The 20,000-nt window shown below is 48.9% G+C and overlaps 1 protein-coding gene across 1 annotated transcript in view; it reads left to right on the top strand.

Moving 5' to 3' along the window:
- Positions 1–20,000, top strand: part of fndc3ba (fibronectin type III domain containing 3Ba) — a 140,200-nt gene that overhangs the window by 91,941 nt on the left and 28,259 nt on the right. The window contains exons 8-16 of the mRNA XM_056295944.1: positions 5,194–5,252; positions 8,789–8,940; positions 9,648–9,707; positions 10,260–10,398; positions 12,797–12,850; positions 13,343–13,467; positions 15,959–16,133; positions 16,350–16,436; positions 18,152–18,287. Coding sequence (XP_056151919.1) covers positions 5,194–5,252; positions 8,789–8,940; positions 9,648–9,707; positions 10,260–10,398; positions 12,797–12,850; positions 13,343–13,467; positions 15,959–16,133; positions 16,350–16,436; positions 18,152–18,287 — 987 coding nt within the window. The remainder of the gene's footprint in view (positions 1–5,193; positions 5,253–8,788; positions 8,941–9,647; positions 9,708–10,259; positions 10,399–12,796; positions 12,851–13,342; positions 13,468–15,958; positions 16,134–16,349; positions 16,437–18,151; positions 18,288–20,000) is intronic.

Below are 20,000 nucleotides of genomic sequence, written 5' to 3' on the forward strand. Positions count from 1 at the left end.
GCCACGAAAATACACGTATTTAGGGTGTACCTGGTACAGTAGTGTACTTTTATTTATTTTATTTTATTGGATTTTTTTCCCCTCCCATCCATCCATCCATCCATCCATCCATCCATCCATCCATTCATCCATCCATCCATCCATTATCCAAACCGCTTATCCTGCTCTCAGGGTCGTGGGGATTCTGGAGCCTATCCAAGCAGTCATTGGGTGGGGGGGGTGGGGGGGGGACACTCCCTGGACAGGCCACCAGTCCATCACAGGGCCGACACACACACACCCCCACCCACCCACCTAGGGACAATTTACTACGGCTGATTCACCTGACCTACATGTCTTTGGACTGTGGGAGGAAACCGGGGCCCCCGGAGGAAACCCACACAGACACGGGGAGAACATTCAAACTCCACACAGAGTACGACCCGGGATGACTCACCAAGGTTGGACTACACCAGGGCTCCAAACCAGGACCTTCTTGCTGTGAGGCAATTGTGATAACCACTGCGCCACTTGTGCCACCCCAGTTTGAAGATATACAGTTCATATTATTATTATTATTATTGTTCCCCCCTTTTTCACCCCAATTGTATCCGGCCAATTACCCGACTCTTCCGAGCCGTCCCGGTCGCTGCTCCTACCTGTCTGCCGATCCGGGGAGGGCTGCAGACTACCACATGCCTCCTCCAATACATGTGGAGTCACCAGCCGCTTCTTTTCACCTGACAGTGAGGAGTTTCACCAGGGGCATGTAGCACGTGGGAAGATCACACTATTTCCCCCCAGGTCCCCCTCCCCCCCTGAACAGGTGCCCTGACCGACCAGAGGAGGCGCTAGTGCAGTGACCAGGACACATACCCACATCCAGCTTCCCACCCGCAGACACAGCCAATTGTGTCTGTGAGATGCCCGACCAAGCCAGAGGTAACACGGGGATTCGAACCAGCGATCCCCATTTTTGTAGGCAATGGAATAGACCGCCACGCCACCCGGGCGCCCCAGTAATGGAACGAGTTTCTCCTGACATGCCTAACAAAATGGCTTTCGGCTGCTTTTTGAAAAAAATTCGGCAAATACGAGACACCCACCTGTTTTTGTTTTGTTTTTTTTCTACCGAAGAGACCCCCCCCTCAGCGTTCTGCTCATCCCCCGGGTTGGCAGCTGTTGCCCGATGAAAACCGATCTCTGTGGTTTTCGCACCTTCGGTGCAGTCGCAGCAGAAATCCCTCATTACCTTTGCTGCTCGCAGCCAAGGGAACGTGGCGAACGTTGAGATCCCGACCAGTCGATCGGCGCTGAAACCCGACATGCGTGTCTCCCATGCCCGCTAATGGGTGGCACTGCCGAGATGCCAGTCTGTCTGTCTACCGTGTCTGTTGTTGGACTATTAACACCTGTTATTTGCCAGCCGCGATGGCCAAGCGATGCTGTAATGGAATCCAGCCCATCCCTGTGCTGGCTGTGTTCGCAGCGGCGGCAGCAGACAAGCAGCGACAGGACGGCAGCGTTAAACAAGCAATATTCTTTTTCACGGAGCCGTGATGGATGGAAGGAGTAAATAAACAGGGGCAGGCCTGCTGCCTAGAGAGCTGCTGCTCGGCTCTCCGAGCTGCACTTGTGACTGCATATATTCCACAACACAGAGAAAAGACTGGCTTTGTCCTGGGATGGGTGTGTGTGTGTGTGTGTGTGTGTGTGTGTGTGTGTGTAGCAGTGATGGAAGATGTGTGTTTCACCTGTTGAACTCTACATACCCCCCCCCCCAACACATGCGCACACAGACACAGTAGCTTAAACAACCTCGCAGCATCACCTACTGTAACGTGATATTTGGGTTTTTGAGACATACACACACACACACCCACACACACACACACACAATCTCTCCCCCCCCCCCCTCTCTGTCCCTTTCTGTATTCTTTCTCTCATACTCCCTCACTTTCAAATGGACATGCACACACACACAGTCTCTCTCTCTCTCGCCCTCCCTCCTCCCCTCCCTGTGTCTGTGTGTGTCTGTCTGTGTCTATATATGTGTGTGTGTGTGTCTGTGTGTACCTTTCTGTATTCTCTCTCTCTCTCGTACTCCCCTCACTTTCAAACACACGCGCACACAGGAGGTCAAGTTGAGGTTGTGCTTCCATGACATCATTGTTGCCGTGACTCATAAGTGTACCCCCAGGCATAGTAGGCCTCTCCTACACACAATCTGTCAGGGGGGACTTAGCGATGCGCACACACACACACACACACACACACACACACACACACACACACACACACACAGAGAAGCACACAAGCTCTCACACATCACTTGCTCTCAGCATATCACATATGCTTGTGGACAGAAAACCGCTTTGTACACACGTGTATGTAAGTGTGAGTGACTGTGTGTCTTTGCGTGCAGGTTTGTGTTTTCGCGCTGACGTTTGAATGGCTACTTGGTGCTAATGTGCGAGTGTTGTGTCGCTGCCCTTAATCCCCCCCCCCCACGTAACGCACTCATCAGACGGATGGGGTTTCGTAAAAGGTGCCGTGTGACCGACTTCTGAAATGACACACACACATGAGCGCACACATCCTGTGTGATTTACAGCGGTCAGATCCGGATGGAGAAAGCAGACCTCTGGCGGCTGGAAAAACCTCTTCTTTAGGCCTCACATAAAAGGGGGGAGGGGACTCCATTACCCCATTACATGTGCACACACACACACACTACATTTATACACACTTGCACACACTCGCTGGTAATGACCTGGGATCTCAACCCCGCTCCCAAGGCTCCTCTAAATTATCCCGAGACTCACTATATCACCGCACCAGACATCTGTTTGTGTGTACGTGTATCGATTGCGTTTGTGTGCCTGCGCCTGAATATTGTAACAGTGCCCACCACACGATACCCCCCCCCCCCACACACACACACACACACACACGCGCGCACACACACACAGACACACACATATCTCATGCTAAGACTGTCAGGCCTTTGGCGCAGGCACCCCATAAGACACTCAGCGGGCAGAGCAGAGATAACAGACTCACGCCGCCGCCCGCTGGAGTTCATGTTACTTGGCCGTACAGCCACGCCGCCAGCTCGCCATGACAAGCTACGATCACCATTTTGAGAACCTCCTAACCCCAGGTTTTGTTTTGTTTTTTGTTTTTTTGCTTTGTTTTAATTAATTTTTTCTGACTCATTTTTTGCTTTCTTCTTTTTTTCTTTTCTATTTTTACCCCCCCCCCTTTTTTTTTTCTTCGCCTATTTTTACCCCCTTTTTTCTCCCCAGTTGTATCCGGCCAATTACCCCCGCTCTTCCGGGCCGTCCCGGTCTCTGCTCCACCCCCCTCTGCCGATCCAGGGAGGGCTGCAGACTACCACATGCCTCCTCCGATACATGTGGAGTCACCAGCTGCTTCTTTTCACCTGACAATGAGGGCGTTTCGCCAGGGGGACGTAGCACGTGGGAGGATCATGCTATTTCCCCCATCCCCACCCCAACAGGCACCCCCCCAACCGAACAGAGGAGGTGCCAGTGCAGCGGCCAGGACACATACCCACATCCGGCTTCCTACCTGCAGACACGGCCAATTGAGTCTGTAGGGACGCCCGACCAAGCCGGCGGTAACACGGGGATTCGAACCGGCGATCCCCATGTTGGTAGGCAACGGAATGGACCGCTATGCTACCCAGATGCCCTCGTTTTATGTTGCAGCTTAAAAAAACGTGCGTTGTGTGCATGCTTTCAGTCTTAGACTGAGGCTTTACTTCCTACATAGTTTAATGGAAGCACAGTTTTATGCAGATGGCGAAACATGGCCTTGTAATTAATGGGTTATCCGCTTCATGTGTCCATCCCTGTCCATACCCTGCTAGAGGGAAAAGGTGCATTTTTACAGCCACAAAGTATATCAAATCAAGTCGGGACACGGTGATGTATTTGAGTGTAAGTGTGGACTCGGTGCTGTTACGAGTCCAGCCGCCCGCCGGAGAGCAGCGCTGCGGCCTATAAGACGTCACATTGCTCTGTGCATAATGATAATGATTTGCAGGTGTTGGAACGGTTGATAAAAGATTTACTATCATGATGTAAATTGAATAATGGCTGGACTTGATAATTACGATGATTATCAGCGGCGTCTATAAACAGAACAAGCTAGTCACTGTGGATATCATTGTGGAGGCATTGTTTTTGGCAATCTGCCGTTTATTCGCTGTAAGTCAGGAATTCCTGACTAATGCTTCAGCTCTGTTGAACTGTGGATAATTCACCGTAGATTTTATTTTTATTCTTTCCTATGCTTTCTTTTTTCTTTTTTTTGCTCCAAGGGTTGTCTGCAGAGAAGGGGTTGTTTGAAAGCACGCATCAGGGTTTGGGAAATACACCGAGGGAGTGATTTTATTATTCATTCATGATGAAACATGGGAACATTTTCGGGTAGGGGAGGGTATTGCATCACTCTGTTCAATGAGGCAACATCAATGATGTGAATATTTCCTCTGTCCTTTTTCACCCTCTTTCTGACTTATTTGGAGCGGGTCGGCCGAGTGTTTTGTTTTGTCTTCCCCACGGGTGACAGTTTAGGAAAGATGACTAGCCGGAAGCAAAAAAAAAAGTGGTACAGGCAGTTGATATAAGAGCCCAAGTCTTCCTTTTTAACTCCCACACTGTGGAGAAATGGGTCAGCTGCTGGTTAGAGTCATAATGCCGAGTATAGATGACTCATTTGGTCATTTAAGCACAAACTTCAGCCGGCCTAGCAGGGATCGTCAGCTGGAGATCGTAGATGCGAGAGTGCCACAGCTTGTGGGAATTTAAAGCATTCTTTCTGCAAATTATAAGTCTAATCATCTGCTGTTGCACAAAGTTTTCCATATGCATCTGTTTTGCAAGTTGAGGCTGACGACTCCAGTTCACTTGATTTGAGTATTAAGAACCGGGAGGCGCCACTTAGTCCTGCAATGCAAACAGCATGCAACACTTGCAAGACTTTCACAGCATTGTGGTGTCACACAAATGTGTGTTTTGCCCATGTTCTTTGGATGGTGGTGTCGCCTCCTGTTGGTGGGGGGGGATAAATCCCCCTCCTGTTGGTGAATTCTGTTAATGACTTCGCTCTCTCTCTCTCTCTCTCTCTCTCTCTCTCTCTCTCTCTCTCTCTCGTTGCTGTTTCTTTCTCCTGCTTTCCTGTCAGATCATGACTCAGAGGGGAAGCGAGTTCAAGATATGCTCTCTACGATCGACAAACCACAGGTCAGTATGCACAGCTGTGCACACACACATGCACACGCATGCACACAAAGAAAAACACACACACACAAGCCTTCACAATGCCAGAAATTCACAATGGGGGACGTTCCTCAACCTGGCCACACGAGGGCAGCATCCACTTATATACATGTCGCCCCCCTCAGCCATGAATGCCTCCCATTCACCCCCGACTACTGTTAGCGCTAAACGCATAAAATTTAAAAGCCATTATTATTTCTCTTCGGGCGGAAAAGAAAGCTGCAAGTGTGTGTTCATCTGTGGACAGCAGTTGACGTTTTTATGATGAGGAATGCCTCCGTCATGGTTAAGTGCAGTTCAGTCGGACGTTTGGGTGTGATTGGACCATTTGACAACTGTCACGTTAAAACAAGGGTTCGGGGATAGGACACATTAGAAGGTTCCACGGAGAGACAGCAGCAACAAAAAAAACCCAAAAAACCAAAAAAAAAAGGTGAGGAAAGGGCAGAAAGAGGGAAAGAGGAGAGATGGGGAGAGAGATGGGGAGAAAACTGCAGACCAGGCGACATAGGGGCAGACAAAACGACATATAGTGAGAACAATACGGCATGGGGGAAGGAAGGAAAGCGGGATTCATAGAAGGGGGAGTAAGCACAAGGAAGAAGAGGAGGAAAAGGTCAATTAAAAGTTCTCAGCCAGTCACTTCTCCTGCCGGCGATTGGGTTGCTATGAAGGGGCCTATAGACAGATATAGCTATCATCCTCTGCCTCCCTCACCACCCGAAATGGCCTGAACACCAACGTAGTAAGTTTATCAATGTGTTGCAAACTCAGTAGGCGGAGTGAAAATTGAATGTCAGTGTATGAGAGAATGTAAGGGAAATGGAGGACGGCATCCAATTAGAGAGCGAAATAGAAGGGGGGGGTGGGGGGTCATGTGGTCATGCATGAGGTGTCTGTGTCGGCATTTGCTGTATACTCCATATCTCATAAACCAGTTCACTGCCATTTTCCTCCTCAGTTTAAATTGCTTGCAGTTTTTTGGGTTCGAGTATTGGTCTTATCCTGCTAATGGGGAGGGGGATGAGGGTGAGGGTGGGGGCTCTGCACCGCCGGTGAATGTGTTTGCATGGAGCCTAGCTGGAGATGGATGCGGCTTTTGATTTCTAATCCCATCCCTTCTCAAATTGCCTGTACTGTATGCTGACACTGTAATTTTACAGCAGGAGGTGTATAAGTATACGAAGTATATGAGAGATGGGGTGGAGCTAGAGCGATTTTTTTTCCCCTTCAATAAAAAAATGGGAATCTTTTTATTTTGCCACACTGACAATATTGCTTGCTTCCATGCCATTAAAGCACATTGGACTGAACTGAACGTAGTCGAACTGAACCAAAGTCTGGTTCAGACTGGGCAGGGAAAACACAGAACGGAGTGAAGTAACTCTGCCTGCATACCTGTAGTGGCCTGCATGTGTGCAGTGTTAGTGGGATGAGATGAGAGACGGATGAGGGGGAAGGGGGAAGAAAAGGTTATTTAAAGGGACTATTTATTTCCATTACAGTTGTTGGTGCACAGTTATCGACATGCACTTTAAATGCCTGCGTACACTGGCCTGTGATGAGATCTGATGGCTGCTATAGATGATCCCAGACTAGTGTTGTTTTTGTTGATCTGGTGTGCTTTAGATGTGTATATATATCTATGGGCTGCGCTGCACCACAAATTGCCTCTCAGAGGACGCTGAAGTTTTCTAAGTCTGAGTCGGAAGGTTATGTCAGGCTGTGAGATGCTGTCCATGTGCCGCTGGATGCATGTCGGAGCAAGGATGTAGATGGATGTAGCTTAACGGGCTCTGTGTCCAACATTATACAGAGGACAAGCTGGCGCTTACTCGGGTTCGAGAGCAGGGTGTCTGCGAACCTCCGAAATGGGCCCCGTCCTCGCTCGTCTGTTTTTCCCATCTTCTCTTTTTCCTCTCATTCTTTTTTCTCTTTGCCCCCCTTTCTTACCCCCCCCCCTCCATGTCCGCTCCGTCTACCTGTTGGCAGTTATATTGGGTGATTTACGCGGCTCCAATCATCAGATCACTGCAGGAGTCATCAATTGTAAATTTAGCGAGCTCTGAAAGATCCGGTTTTCCTCTTCATCATATTTCCAGTCTTCAAAAACCAGATTCTAGGCAGTCAGCTAACCATGAAGCCACGATGAGCTCGCGGGGCAATGTAAAGCGATGGAGACGTATATTGTGTAAAAGCAGCGTGGACATCTATTGAACTAAATACGTGGGAGACGCACAACAGGCTTTCCCCGAGCCAAGTCGACTGCCAAAATCCAACCCTTACCTACATTTTGCTTGGAAATGGCAAATTTATACACAGCCCCTCACCGTCTTGCTCTCTCTCTCTCCCCCGCCGGACTCGTTCCTCCCCCGCTTTGTCTCACTCTGTCTGTGTCTTTTCGTTCCCTTCCTGTTTTCCTCTCTCCCTCGCAGACTTTCTAGGCAGGCTTGTGGTTAGTGGTACCCCCAGGGCACATCCATCGACTATTCAGTGGATGCGGTGTCTGGAACGGCGGCAGACTGCGCTAAATCACGCTAAATCGGCTCACACACCCACGTGCCGCAACTAAAAACGCCCCATAAACATGCATGCAGTCCAACACATACACGCACGCACACGCGTGCACACACACACACACATAAGTGCGTGTACATATGCAACCTGCTTTCTGTGCTTCGTATACGTATGGCCTATTTATTTTCCTGTTCATTCCTGGCTTACATGGGCTGGGGCAGGAAAGAGCATCTGGGTCTGGAATAATGTACGCAGGTTGCACACGTGCACAAAATCAAAACCCAACACATGATTCACAGCAAACACACATACTTGCATATATACACACATACACATAAAAACACACACACACACACACACACACAGTCAGATATCCCCCCCCCCGCCCCTTTTCTCCCCAGTTAAATTTTTGGCCAATTTACCCCTCTTCCGAGCCGTCCCGGTTACTGCCCCCCCCCCCCCCCCCCCAATCCGAGGAGGGCTGCAGACTACCACATGCCTCCTCTGATATATGTGGAGTCGCCAGCCGCTTCTTTTCACCTGACAGTGAGGAGTGTCGCCAGGGGGACGTAGCATGTGGGAGGATCACGCTATTCCCCCCAGTCCCCCCCCCCCCGAACAGGCGCCCTGGCCGACCAGAGGAGGCGCTAGTGCAGCGACTGGGACACATACCCACATCCAGCTTCCCACCCGCAGACACGGCCAATTGTGTCTGTAGGGACGCCCGACCAAGCCGGAGGTAACACGGGGATTCAAACCAGCGATCCCCGTGTTGGTAGGCAACAGAATAGACCGCTACGCCACCCGGACGTCCCTCACACTCAGATTTTTAAATGTATACATGATCACATACACCTAAGTCACAAACACACACGTGCACATGCAGAAAGTCAGAGGCACATACTGAAAGACACAAACCAGGTGAAGTTGGGCTCCTCCTGTCTGCGTGGCTGTTTCTAAACACGTGTTTGTGGCCTGCACAGGTGTCCAACGTGCAGGCACGGGCCGCGCGGCTGTCCTGGGCCCCTCCGGCAGGACTGGTGAATCGCCATAATAATGGAATGCCTGTCTCCTGCTCCTACGAGGTGTCTCTGTCAGACAAGGGGCGAGACGGGAAGTACCGCCTCATATACAGGTACTGCACACGCCGAGGCGAGCGGGGGCGCTCTCTGTGTTAGCTCAGTATAGCACATGTGAAGAGTTTGACCTTGCAGGGGTTTTTTGCACAGAATAACTAGTAAAACAAGATTATGAAGAAGACGTCGCTAAAAAGAGAGTCTGTAGTCAGAGAGCGAGTCCATGTAAGGAGGCAAGGCAAGTAAAAGAATAATGATGAAATAGCGGGTCTCTAATTTGTTCAAGCAGTAGAGAAAAAGTAGATCACAATCTTTGTTAATAAATGGGTTTAGTTGACAAGTTTCGGATGATCCGCTGTGGCGACCCCTAACGGGAGCAGCCGAAAGTAGTAGTAGTAGTAGTAGTAGACAAGTTTATAGCAGTATTCAACACACACACACACACAAAAACACATACACACCCATAATAAATGTATATATATATATATATTCTGAACCGATGTGGGCACCAGTTTTAGTCTGAATCATAACTCAAAAGTAGCCTGTTTTGAGAAAACAGGACATAAGAGACATGGAAATGTCCACCCGATCTGCCAGCGACATCTGTGCTGTAATAACAAAACCTGCAGACAAAAAAAAAACACACACACAGAAAAATACCCATCAGAAGAATCTCAAAAATGGCACATCAAACGCTGACCTCCCTGATTTGTGTGTGTGTGCGTGTGTGTGTGTGTGCGTGTGCTCACATGTTTGCATGTTTCAGTGGAGATGAGTTGGAGTACAATCTCAAAGATCTAAGGCCAGCGACAGACTACCACGTACGGTAAGAAACTGCCTCTTCCACATTTTATTCAGACCGCTTGAAGTGAGAAAATGTTTTAACCTCCGTTTCACCGCTATTATCTGCACCAACTTCTCGTTACGTGCCCCAAAAAAAAAAAAAATCTTATCAAGTCCCACCCGAAGCGCGTCCCCATTGTGGAGGCCTGCGACACCCTAAAAGCTGTTTCATGTGGTCTTCTGCGTCGAATTGTACCCGGTAATACTTTAATGAAGCGATTCTCAATCATGTGTTATGGACGGCCGCGTGTATGTGGGTTTTTATTCTATCCCAACACGACGCCAGCTGACTCCACTTGTTATCGCCCATTCAACCAGACGGGGAGGACTAATTGGTTAAATCAGCCGCTGTGTTGTTGGGTTGTTGTGAAGACCTGCATGCATATCGGGTCTACGCGGCACTTGACTGAATGCTGCCACTGTTGTGCTTCAGGACGGCTGATAGTTTTTTGGGCGTTTACGTGCATTTGTGCGTCCATATGTCGGTGTTTGTCTGTCTGTGTTTTTGACCGTGTGTGTGTTTTTGTGCTTGCAGGGTGACAGCGCTGTATAACTCGGTGAGGGGCTCGAATTCGGAGGCGGGCTCATTCACCACACACAGCAGCGTCCCTGACATCCCCTTCCCCCCGAAGCTGTCCCACCGCACCAAGAGCACCCTCACCCTACAGTGGAAGGTAGAGAGAAACACACACACACACACACACACACACACACACACGCGTGTGTGCTCACGCTCATCTGTTTGTCAGTCGGACATCATGTAGTTGTGATGCTGTGTGTCATTAGCTCGGATGGTGTAAATGTAAACGCAACGAGACAGTTTGCTTCTAGCTAAAGCAAACTCTGGGACCCTCATCCGCTGATGATTGTGTATAAGCAGGGTCCAAAATTAACTTTTTGACTTACCTGCCAAGGTGGCTGGTAGATGAAAAAATTTACTGGCCCGACAGGTTTTTTTTACCAGACAAAAAAATAAATTGGCGTCCGGGTGGCGTGGTGGTCTGTTCCGTTGCCTACCAGTACAGGGGTCGCCAGTTCGAATCCCCGTGTTACCTCCGGCTTGGTCAGGCATCCTTACAGACACAATTGGCCATGTCTGCGGGTGGGAAGCCGGATGTGTCCTGGTCGCTGCACTAAAACCTCCTCTGGTCGGTCGGTGCGCCTGTTCAGGGGGGGGAGGGGGAACTGGGGAGAATAGCGTGATCATCCCACGCACTACGTCCTCCTGGTGAAACGCCTCACTGTCAGGTGAAAAGAAGCATCTGGCGACTCCACATGTATCGGAGGAGGCATGTGGTAGTCTGCCGCCCTCCCCGGATCGGCAGAGGGGGTGGAGCAGCGACCGGGACGACTCGGAAGAGTGGGGTAATTGGCCAAGTACAATTGGGGAGAAAAGGGGGGGGGGGTACAAATTGCTTGTTACTATTGCAATTTTCTATGATTAGTATTCAGCATGTCGTATTCAGCTTGTCGTCTTGGTGTCATAAGCGAGTCTCAGTCAGTATTATAGTAGTGTGCAGTAATGATAGTAGTAACACTTACTGTATGCAGAAATATCACTTCAGCTGTTTCAGCACTTGTGTAAGTGTAACCCATTTTAATTAATAAATTCAGTGTTATTCGCCTTTAGGTGCAAGAAGGATCGTTTATTAAGGAGTTTGAGAATATAACAATTATAGAGGGATTTTATTCTGTAGTAGCATGTTCAGTCTGCAGAGAGTTTGCTCTAGAAGTGATGTTCCTCCTTGTCTCTGCTGGATGAGTGTCGGTGGAGGAGACGAGGAGGGAGCGCCGTACATTTGGCCGTGGCAGCAGAGGTCTCTTCCGCCTAAAGTTCTCCTGTTTCTTTTTATTTCCTGGGGGCTCCACTCCCGCAATAAATCTCCACATAGCTCAAGCCATGGCAATATGTACCCTGTCCTGCCAAATGACGGAAGCTAAGCAGGTACAGGCTTGGCTAGTACTTGGATGGGAAACCTCATGAGAAAATGAGTTGCTGCCGGAAGTAATGTTGGTGGGCCAGTAGGGGGAAGTCTTCCCTCTGGTCCAAGTAAAAACATCAAATCCCAATGCCCCAGTGCAGTGACGGGGACACTGTGCTGTAGGAGATGCCGTCCTTCAGATGAGACGTTAAACCGAGGTCCTGACTCACTGTGGTCATTAAAGATCCCACGGCACTTATTGCAAAGAGTAGGGGGTTCCCCGGTGTCCTGGCAAAATTCCCGACTTGGCTCTCTCCATCTGGCCGCCTAATTATCCCCCCATGTAATTGGCTCAATGACTCCTCCCTCTCCACCTCAAGCTGATGTGTGGTGGGCATTCTGCTGCAAAATGGCTGCTGTGCATCACCCAGGTGGGTGCTACACATTGGTGGTGGTTGAATTGAGTCCCCCCTGCCCCTTCACTGTGAAGCTCCTTGGGTGTCTAGATAAATGTAATGATTATTATGTGATTATTGAAAACAAGAAATTGCGCGGTTTGATGACTGACACAATTATGTACTATTCACGACATGCGCAGCACGGCAGACTGAAATGACAGCAAACCTGCAGCTTCCTCCAGCACGTGTAGGAAATTAAATTTTTTCTACCAGCCAGACTGGGGGTGGGCTCCATGATGTGCTCACCAACGACTACATTTATCCGAATTTGCCGGCTGGCAGGTATTAATTTTGGACCGTGTATCCAAAGGCAAAAATCCCAAATTCTTAAGACAGAAACGAAAAGAGTACATTTTTCCCCCCACCGTCTACGTGACAGGTTGACATTATCAGTCCGATAGGCGATGCGTCTTATGGTGTCGGGGAGACACTTAGATCCCGGTAAAGCCTCGCTCGTGTCTTCTCTGACCTTTCCCGGGCAAGTCATTTTTATCCCCCCCCCCCCCCCCGCACCGGGTGTCACCGGTAATGAATGACATCACTCACCCCCGACACATGAGGCCCCTAAAAAAACACACACAGCAGGAATTCTCTCCCCCTCGGTGCCGCCTTCATTTGTCCTAATCTCTCCATCTCCCTCCGTCTTCATGTCTCGTCTTTCTCTCCCCCATCCCTCTCTGGTTTGTCCACAGCCCCCGGGCGACAACGGATCCAAAATCACAAACTACCTGCTGGAGTGGGACGAGGTATGTCTCTCTGTCTTTCTTCATTATCTCTCCTCCTCGCTGAGCTGATCGCTTGGCTTCTTGCCTTTCTTTTATTGCTTTCTTCTTTTATTTGTTCCGTTTTCCTCTTTCTTTGCTTTTTGCCGTCTCTCAAGCTTGCCCTTCGTTTGCCCCTGTCTCTTTTTTGCCTCTTCTCGCAAAACGCTCATTAATACTTGCAAACTACAACATGTAATCAAGCCCCTGAATGGAAAAGGTCTCTCCTCTCTTTATCCCTGCATTCAACCGTATCTCCCTCATCACTGTTTTCTTCCTTGTCTATGCTCCTGCATCCCTCCCTTCTCTGTCTTTCGCTCCAGTCAATCTTATACCACTCCCCTCGTTTTTGTCCACTTTTCGTCATCTGCATCCTCTTGCATCATTCATTAATGCAGCAGTATTTTCTTTCTTTTCTTTCTTAAACACTTCACTCTTTCACGTGCAACAAATCCTCCTCTCCTCTCCTCTCTGCAGGGAAAGAAGAACAGTGTTTTCAGAGAATATTACTTTGGGAGCCAAAGACACTGTAAGCTGACACGACTGTTCCCTGCCAGTGGCTACACCTTCAGATTGGCTGCACACAATGATATAGGCACCAGGTAGGTGTTACAGTGCACACACACACACACACATACACTTACATACCGTACACACACCAGAGCATGGGTAAGCAGAGCATAGTGGTTGCAATTTTTCACCCTGCACTTCTGTAATCACTCCGTTCCCACTCCACTCCGGATTTTCTATTCTCCGCTCCCCATTTTTCACCCAAGAGAAAAATCGCTCCTCATCCGCTCAATAGTAAACACATTATGTTTGTGTATGTGTATATAGCTTTGTTTTCTCTTGAATGTCTGGGCACTTATATGTTGGGAAAATGGACAATATTTCCAAGAAAAGCGTCGCAGCACCGGCTGTAGCCTGCTGGCAGCCATACAGCATGTACCCTGCCCCTGCCAAATGACAGGAGCTAAGCCGGTATGGGCTTGTTTAGTACTTGGATGGGAGACCTCCCGGGGAAATCGAGTTGCTGCCGGAAGTGGTGTTGGTGGGCCAGTAGGGGGAAGTCTTCCCTCTGGTCCTAATAAAAACAACAAATATCAAATCCCAGTGCAGTGACGGGGACACTGTGCTGTCAGAGATGCCGTCCTTCGGATGAGACGGTAAACCGAGGTCCTGACTCACTGTGGTCATTAAAGATCCCGTGGCACTTATCACAAAGAGTAGGGATTCCCTGGTGTCCTGGCAAAATTCCCAACCTGAATCCCTCCATCTGACCACCTAACCATCCCGCCATGTAATTGGCTCAGTGATTCCTCCCTCTCCACCTCATGCTGATTAATGTGTGGTGAGTTTTCTGGTGCAAAATGGCTGCCGTGCACCACCCAGGTGGGTGCTACACATTGGTGGTGGTTGAAGTGAGTTTCCCCCTTCAATGTGAAGCGCTTTGGGTGTCTAGATCAGCACTATATAAATGTAATGACTGATTATTATTAATATTATTATTATTACTTGGTAGGATATTATTTCTCACTCATTGGGACGCACACTGAAAATGCAATGAACTTCACTGCAGCCATTGAAGAGATACGGTGGTGAACGATGACATACAATACAACTGCATGGTGACCTGTTGGCATGCTTTCTGCTTATAACCGGAATGGGTGCTGGAGCTGTATTCGAGCGAGAGAAAAAATGCAGAAAAATCTATTTATGAAATCCCGCTCCATGCAAAACCTTTCTTTGTCCACGGACCGTAAGTGAGAAGTGCATCCTCTTGTCTAGATGGCTTATTGAAATATATTACTGGGCGTCTGGGTAGCGTAGCGGTCTATTCCATTGTGAATCCCCGTGATACCTCCGGCTTGGTCGGGGGTCCCTGCAGACACAGTTGGCCATGTCTGTGGGTGGGAAGCCGGATGTTGGTATTTGTCCTGGTCGCGGCTCCACATGGATCGGAGGAGACGTGGTAGTCTTCAGCCCTCCCTGGATTGGCAGAGGGGGTGGAGCAGCGACCAGGACGGCTTGGAAGAGTGGGGTAATTGGCCAGGTACAATTGGGGAGAAAAAGAGGGGGGGGGGTTATGCACATTGATTGTAGAAGCATTTCTGATGGATATCAGTGGGTATATGTGTTAGGGACATACGTTTCCTCACAGCCAAAACCATGTGCAAACACACACATGTTGGATGGAAGCACATAAGTACATGTGCACCATGGAGGCCTATTAGTCTGAAAATGACAGGAGTCCCCTCTTTCTCATTTTCCCTCCATTTCCTCATTTCCTCTCTATCATTACCTCGAGGGGGAAGCTTCGCTGTGGTTAATAGGCTGACAGCCGGAGGAGAGGAGGAGATGGAGGGATGCAGGGAGCAAGGCAGGGAGAGCTGAGCTCTCTGGCTGAACTTTAAGCAGCCTAAATCTATTCTCTCTGCTTCGCTATCCTCTGACATCTCACACGTGCACAAACACAAACGTGCACACGCCGTCATCATTTTTTCTCTTTCTTTGAATATTTTAAAACCCCTCTGAATCTCTGGTGTAGGTCATTTATTCAGATGCCTTCCATGCTGGACGTCCTTGTAAATTAGCCTCTCCCTCTGGCTTTCCGCTTTTTTGACTTCTGATGTGACATCTATCCTGTCATCCCTCAGCCTCGACTCTCCCGCTCGCCTCATTCTCCAGCAGACAGACCCCACCCCCACCCCCCGACTGCCCTCCCTGCAGTACTAACTTCATTTAAGCCCCTCTCTCTTTTTTTAATTACATTTTTTCATTCTTTCGACTTGTCTAAATTATGCACGTCATCGTCGCCACTAAAATACCAATATGTGCAGTTTATATAATTTGCTGCTGTCCACCCCCCCGTCTCTCCACCACACTCCGAGAAAATGGGATTTATGGGATATGAAGTTAATAAACTGTCAGCATTTTAATTGAGAGCAAAACTTTTTTTGTCGAAGTCGATAATATGGATTTATTCATTTATCTTAACCTTCTAGTTTTGTTCACTGTCCAAACCCTCCTGCTTTCTTACCTCCTTACTCTGTGTGTTTGTGTGTGTGTGTGTGTGTGATTGTGCATGTGCAGCGGCTTCAGTACAGAGGTGGTGTTCTATACCATGGGCACGCTGCCTGCCCTGCCCCTGGCACCGCGGCTGGTTAGGGCAGGAGTATCCTGGGTGACCCTGGAGTGGGGGCGTCCCGAGGGCAGCCCCAGCGAGGAGCAGCTCAAATACACACTTGAGATCCAGGAGGATAACAGCGTGAGTGACACACAAACACAACACACAAAAATACTTGTAGACATATGTGGACAAGCACCGACCATATATGTATATATATGTGTATGTTCAGTGACAAATGCTAAGCCCCTCCCCCTTCTTATTTTCACACTCTGTCAGTCTCCTTCACACACACACACACACACACACACACACACACACACACCAAATGTCTGTCTAACAGCGTGTCTCCCACAGGGAACGGACTTTCATCCAAATTACACTGGAGAAAACTTGACCTGTACTGTACAAGGCCTGAAGAGAAGTACACAGTATAAATTCAGGGTAAGACAGGGCTGCATATGCCCATCTGCATGTGCGTCTGTGTGCATGCAACAACATCTGCATGTGCATCGGTGTGCATGCAACAACATCTGAGTCAGATAGTGTTGGGGTGGAACATTTAACATTTGCTCTACACTGTTGAAGTGAAATTGTCAAATGGGTGGAGGTTTCCCACGTCAGGCCCACCTAAAGAGAGCCAGCAAGTTTACTTAGTTCAAACGTTGTGATTGACAGCATACCTGACCCCGTCTGGACTGTTTCTAATGCGGTAAACTCCCATCTGGCGCTCCCAAGTAGGTTTAAACAAATCTTAGCATAAAGGCTTTTTGACCCTTGTCTGCCGCACATCTGTTTCCTGTGTTTGCTTTATTCCCCGCCGTGCACACCCAGACACATTTTTCAGCAGCTGGAGGCATCTCTTCCGTCTTCATCTCTCTTTTCTTTGTTTTTTTCTTCTTTTTTTTCCCCAAATTTACCTAATGACAGTCAATCATTGCTCCTTTCAGAGCAAAGTAAAAGCCAATATTTTTGGTTTCCCTTGGCTACCAGCCTGTGCAGTTGCCTTTCAGTGGTAATGCAACATCCATTAACGTAGCGGGAAATACAGCAATTTACTCGCAAAATGTCTGTGATCTAATCAACGGCAAAATACTGGTTGTACACATAGCAGCCGGGGAGCACTGCGAGGGCTGCTCTGATCGCTGGCGGTAGCCTGCGCTTGCTGTGAAACACAATGTACCGCACAGGAGCGGGAGGATGTTTGTGTGTCCAAGTTTGTTTGTGTGTGCATGTTTTCCATACCAGCCTGTGTGTCACTCACAGTGTGCTCTGATAATAAGGACGATAATGCATTTGGTTTATAATGCAGCACAGTGGTTAGCGCGGTCGCCTCACAGCAAGAAGGTCCTGGGTTCGAACCCTGGGGCTGTCCAACCTTGGGGGTCGTCCCGGGTCGTCCTCTGTGTGGAGTTTGCAGGTTCTCCCCGTGTCTGCGTGGGTTTCCTCCGGGTGCTCCGGTTTCCTCCCACGGTCCAAGTGTGTGTGTGTGTGTGTGTGTGTGTGTGTGTGTGTGTGTGTGTGTGTGTGTGTGTGTGGGGCCCTGTGATGGACTGGCGGCCTGTCCAGGGTGTCTCCCCGCCTGCCGCCCAATGACTGCTGGGATGGGCTCCAGCATCCCTGCAACCTGAATTCGGATGAGTGGCTCGGATAATGGATGGATGGAATGGATTTATAATGTTCTTTTATTAAAAAGTAATTCCCCGTGTGCCGTTAACAAGGATATGACAGCAAACAGTCCTGGCAAATAACTGCAAATCATCACTGTGAGGCGCTTCCAAACACATCTGCGTGTTGGCTGTTGGTAGTGAACACACGAGAACAGTGGGTTGATTGTTCATCCATTGGGGTAATGGGGAGAGTAATCTGGAGACGGGGGGGAGGAGGAGAGAGGAGAGAACAATAAAGGAGAGAGGCAAGAAAAAAAGAGTCAAAAATTCAAAAATGGAGCTCATAAATCTGGCAAGTTACTTCTTGATCAATTCATTCTCTCCCCCCTTGCATTGTTTCTACTCCTTGCTTGCTCTCTCACTCTCTCTCTCTCCCTGTGTCTCTCTCTCTCTGTTTCTCTCTCTCTCTGTTTCTCGCCATCTCTTCTGCTTTGTTTTCTCTCTCCTTTTCTCCTTCCCTTTTATAACCTCCATCTCCACCCCCTCCAGCTGATTGCGTCAAACTCGGAGGGGAAGAGCAGTCCCAGTGAGGTGCTGGTGTGCACCACCAGTCCCGACAAACCAGGCCCCCCGTCTACACCCTGTGTCTCCACGGCTACGCCCTACGGATTCACCGTCACTTGGGGTAACGCATGCACGCACACTCGACACAAACGCACGCAAACATACGTGCGGACAAAACGGCACACATTAAGTGCAACACAAAGACACACACTGCGCTCGGGGACACGCTGAAATCCCGTGTGCCAGCTCTTGCACAAAGTTTTGGTTAAACACTACACATGTGTGCGCGTGCACACATAAAAACACACTGATGTACTTGCTTGCTCCTGCACACTATCGCACACAGCTGTAATCTGCCACGAGAGAGACCACAACGTTGATGGCACAAATCCCAGTGTCGAAATCAAAAATTTTCATAAGGAGTTTATTAGCGCACCTCATTTAAACCCGCTGTCCTACGCTCACGGCCAATATGATTGTTGTCATGGCAGCGGATGCAGGTTTAATTTAACACAGTTTGAAACATTGCAAAAGATAAATAGCAACCGCAGGTCCAGAGGTGTAGATAATGATGTGCAGTTATCAACAATCTCAGTGAACTGCTGTCTGTGGAGCCATAGACGACACCGTGCTCTCGTCCTGCGTTAGCACTGCAGTGGTTTGCAGTAAAACTGCTTCACTATGAGGGTTACATTTTGCAGTTAAGGGGCGTCCGGGTGGCGTGGTGGTGTATTCCGTTGCCTACCAACACGTGGATCACCGGTTCACATCCCCGTGTTACCTCTGGCTCGGTCGGCTGTCCCTGCAGACTCAATTGGCCGTGTCTGCGGGTGGGAAGCCGGACATGGGTATGTGTCCTGGTCACTGCACTAGCACCTCCTCTGGTTGGTCGGGGCACCTGTTCGGGGGGGGGGGATAGTGTGATCCTCCCACATGCTACGTCCCCCTGGCAACACTCCTCACTGTCAGATGAAACGAAGCGGCTGGTGACTCCACACGTATCGGCGGAGGATTGTGGTAGTCTGCAGCCCTCCCCGGATCAGCAGAGGGGGTGGAGCAATGACCGGGACGGCTCAGAGGAGTGGGGTAATTTGCCAGGTACAATTGGGGAGAAGATGGTCGGGTGGAAATTTTTTTTTTTTTTTTTTTTTTTTTGTGCAATTAATCCGCAGTTCACATGCGTGCCGAACTCTGTGTGTGTGTGGGGGGGGGGGGGGGGGCGATCCGCACGGCTCAACTACGTTCTGTTACACCACTATTTGTGACACAATGAAATAAACGACAGCGCATAATAAGAAACGATAGAAATTGTTCGGTAACACTTACTATGAAGCTTGCATCTACAACGCCCTATAAGCATCTATAACGCCCATACTTTGCTATAATGTGTGTTACAATGACTAACGGCTATGGCTGAAGACTGTGAAATAGCACTGACGTCCTATTATGCATCTCTATAAAACTTCAGCAAAACAAGTTGGCTATGATGCATTATGACATTTGATAGATAAACAGGCTAATGATGACATATTTATATGCATAAATCCGTTTTAAATTGACAATGTATCGTAAAGTTGGTTATGAGGTGTTGTGGGGGGGTGCACATGGTTATAATGAATCTTACAATGACTTAGCGCTACACTTACAGGGCGTTATAGATGCTTATAGGGCGTTATAGGTGCAAGCTTCATAGAAAGTGTTAGCAGTTTTTCTATTGTCACACGATATATACCGTCATATCGAACAGCCCTAGTGTGTCTGGGTATACAGACACACTGGCAAGCGCCACGTCAGCGTTGTTAATTATTTTCCTTTGAAATCGTGCACATTGATT

This window comes from Lampris incognitus, chromosome 16 (genome assembly GCF_029633865.1).
Source record: "Lampris incognitus isolate fLamInc1 chromosome 16, fLamInc1.hap2, whole genome shotgun sequence".
Lineage (NCBI taxonomy): Eukaryota > Metazoa > Chordata > Actinopteri > Lampriformes > Lampridae > Lampris > Lampris incognitus.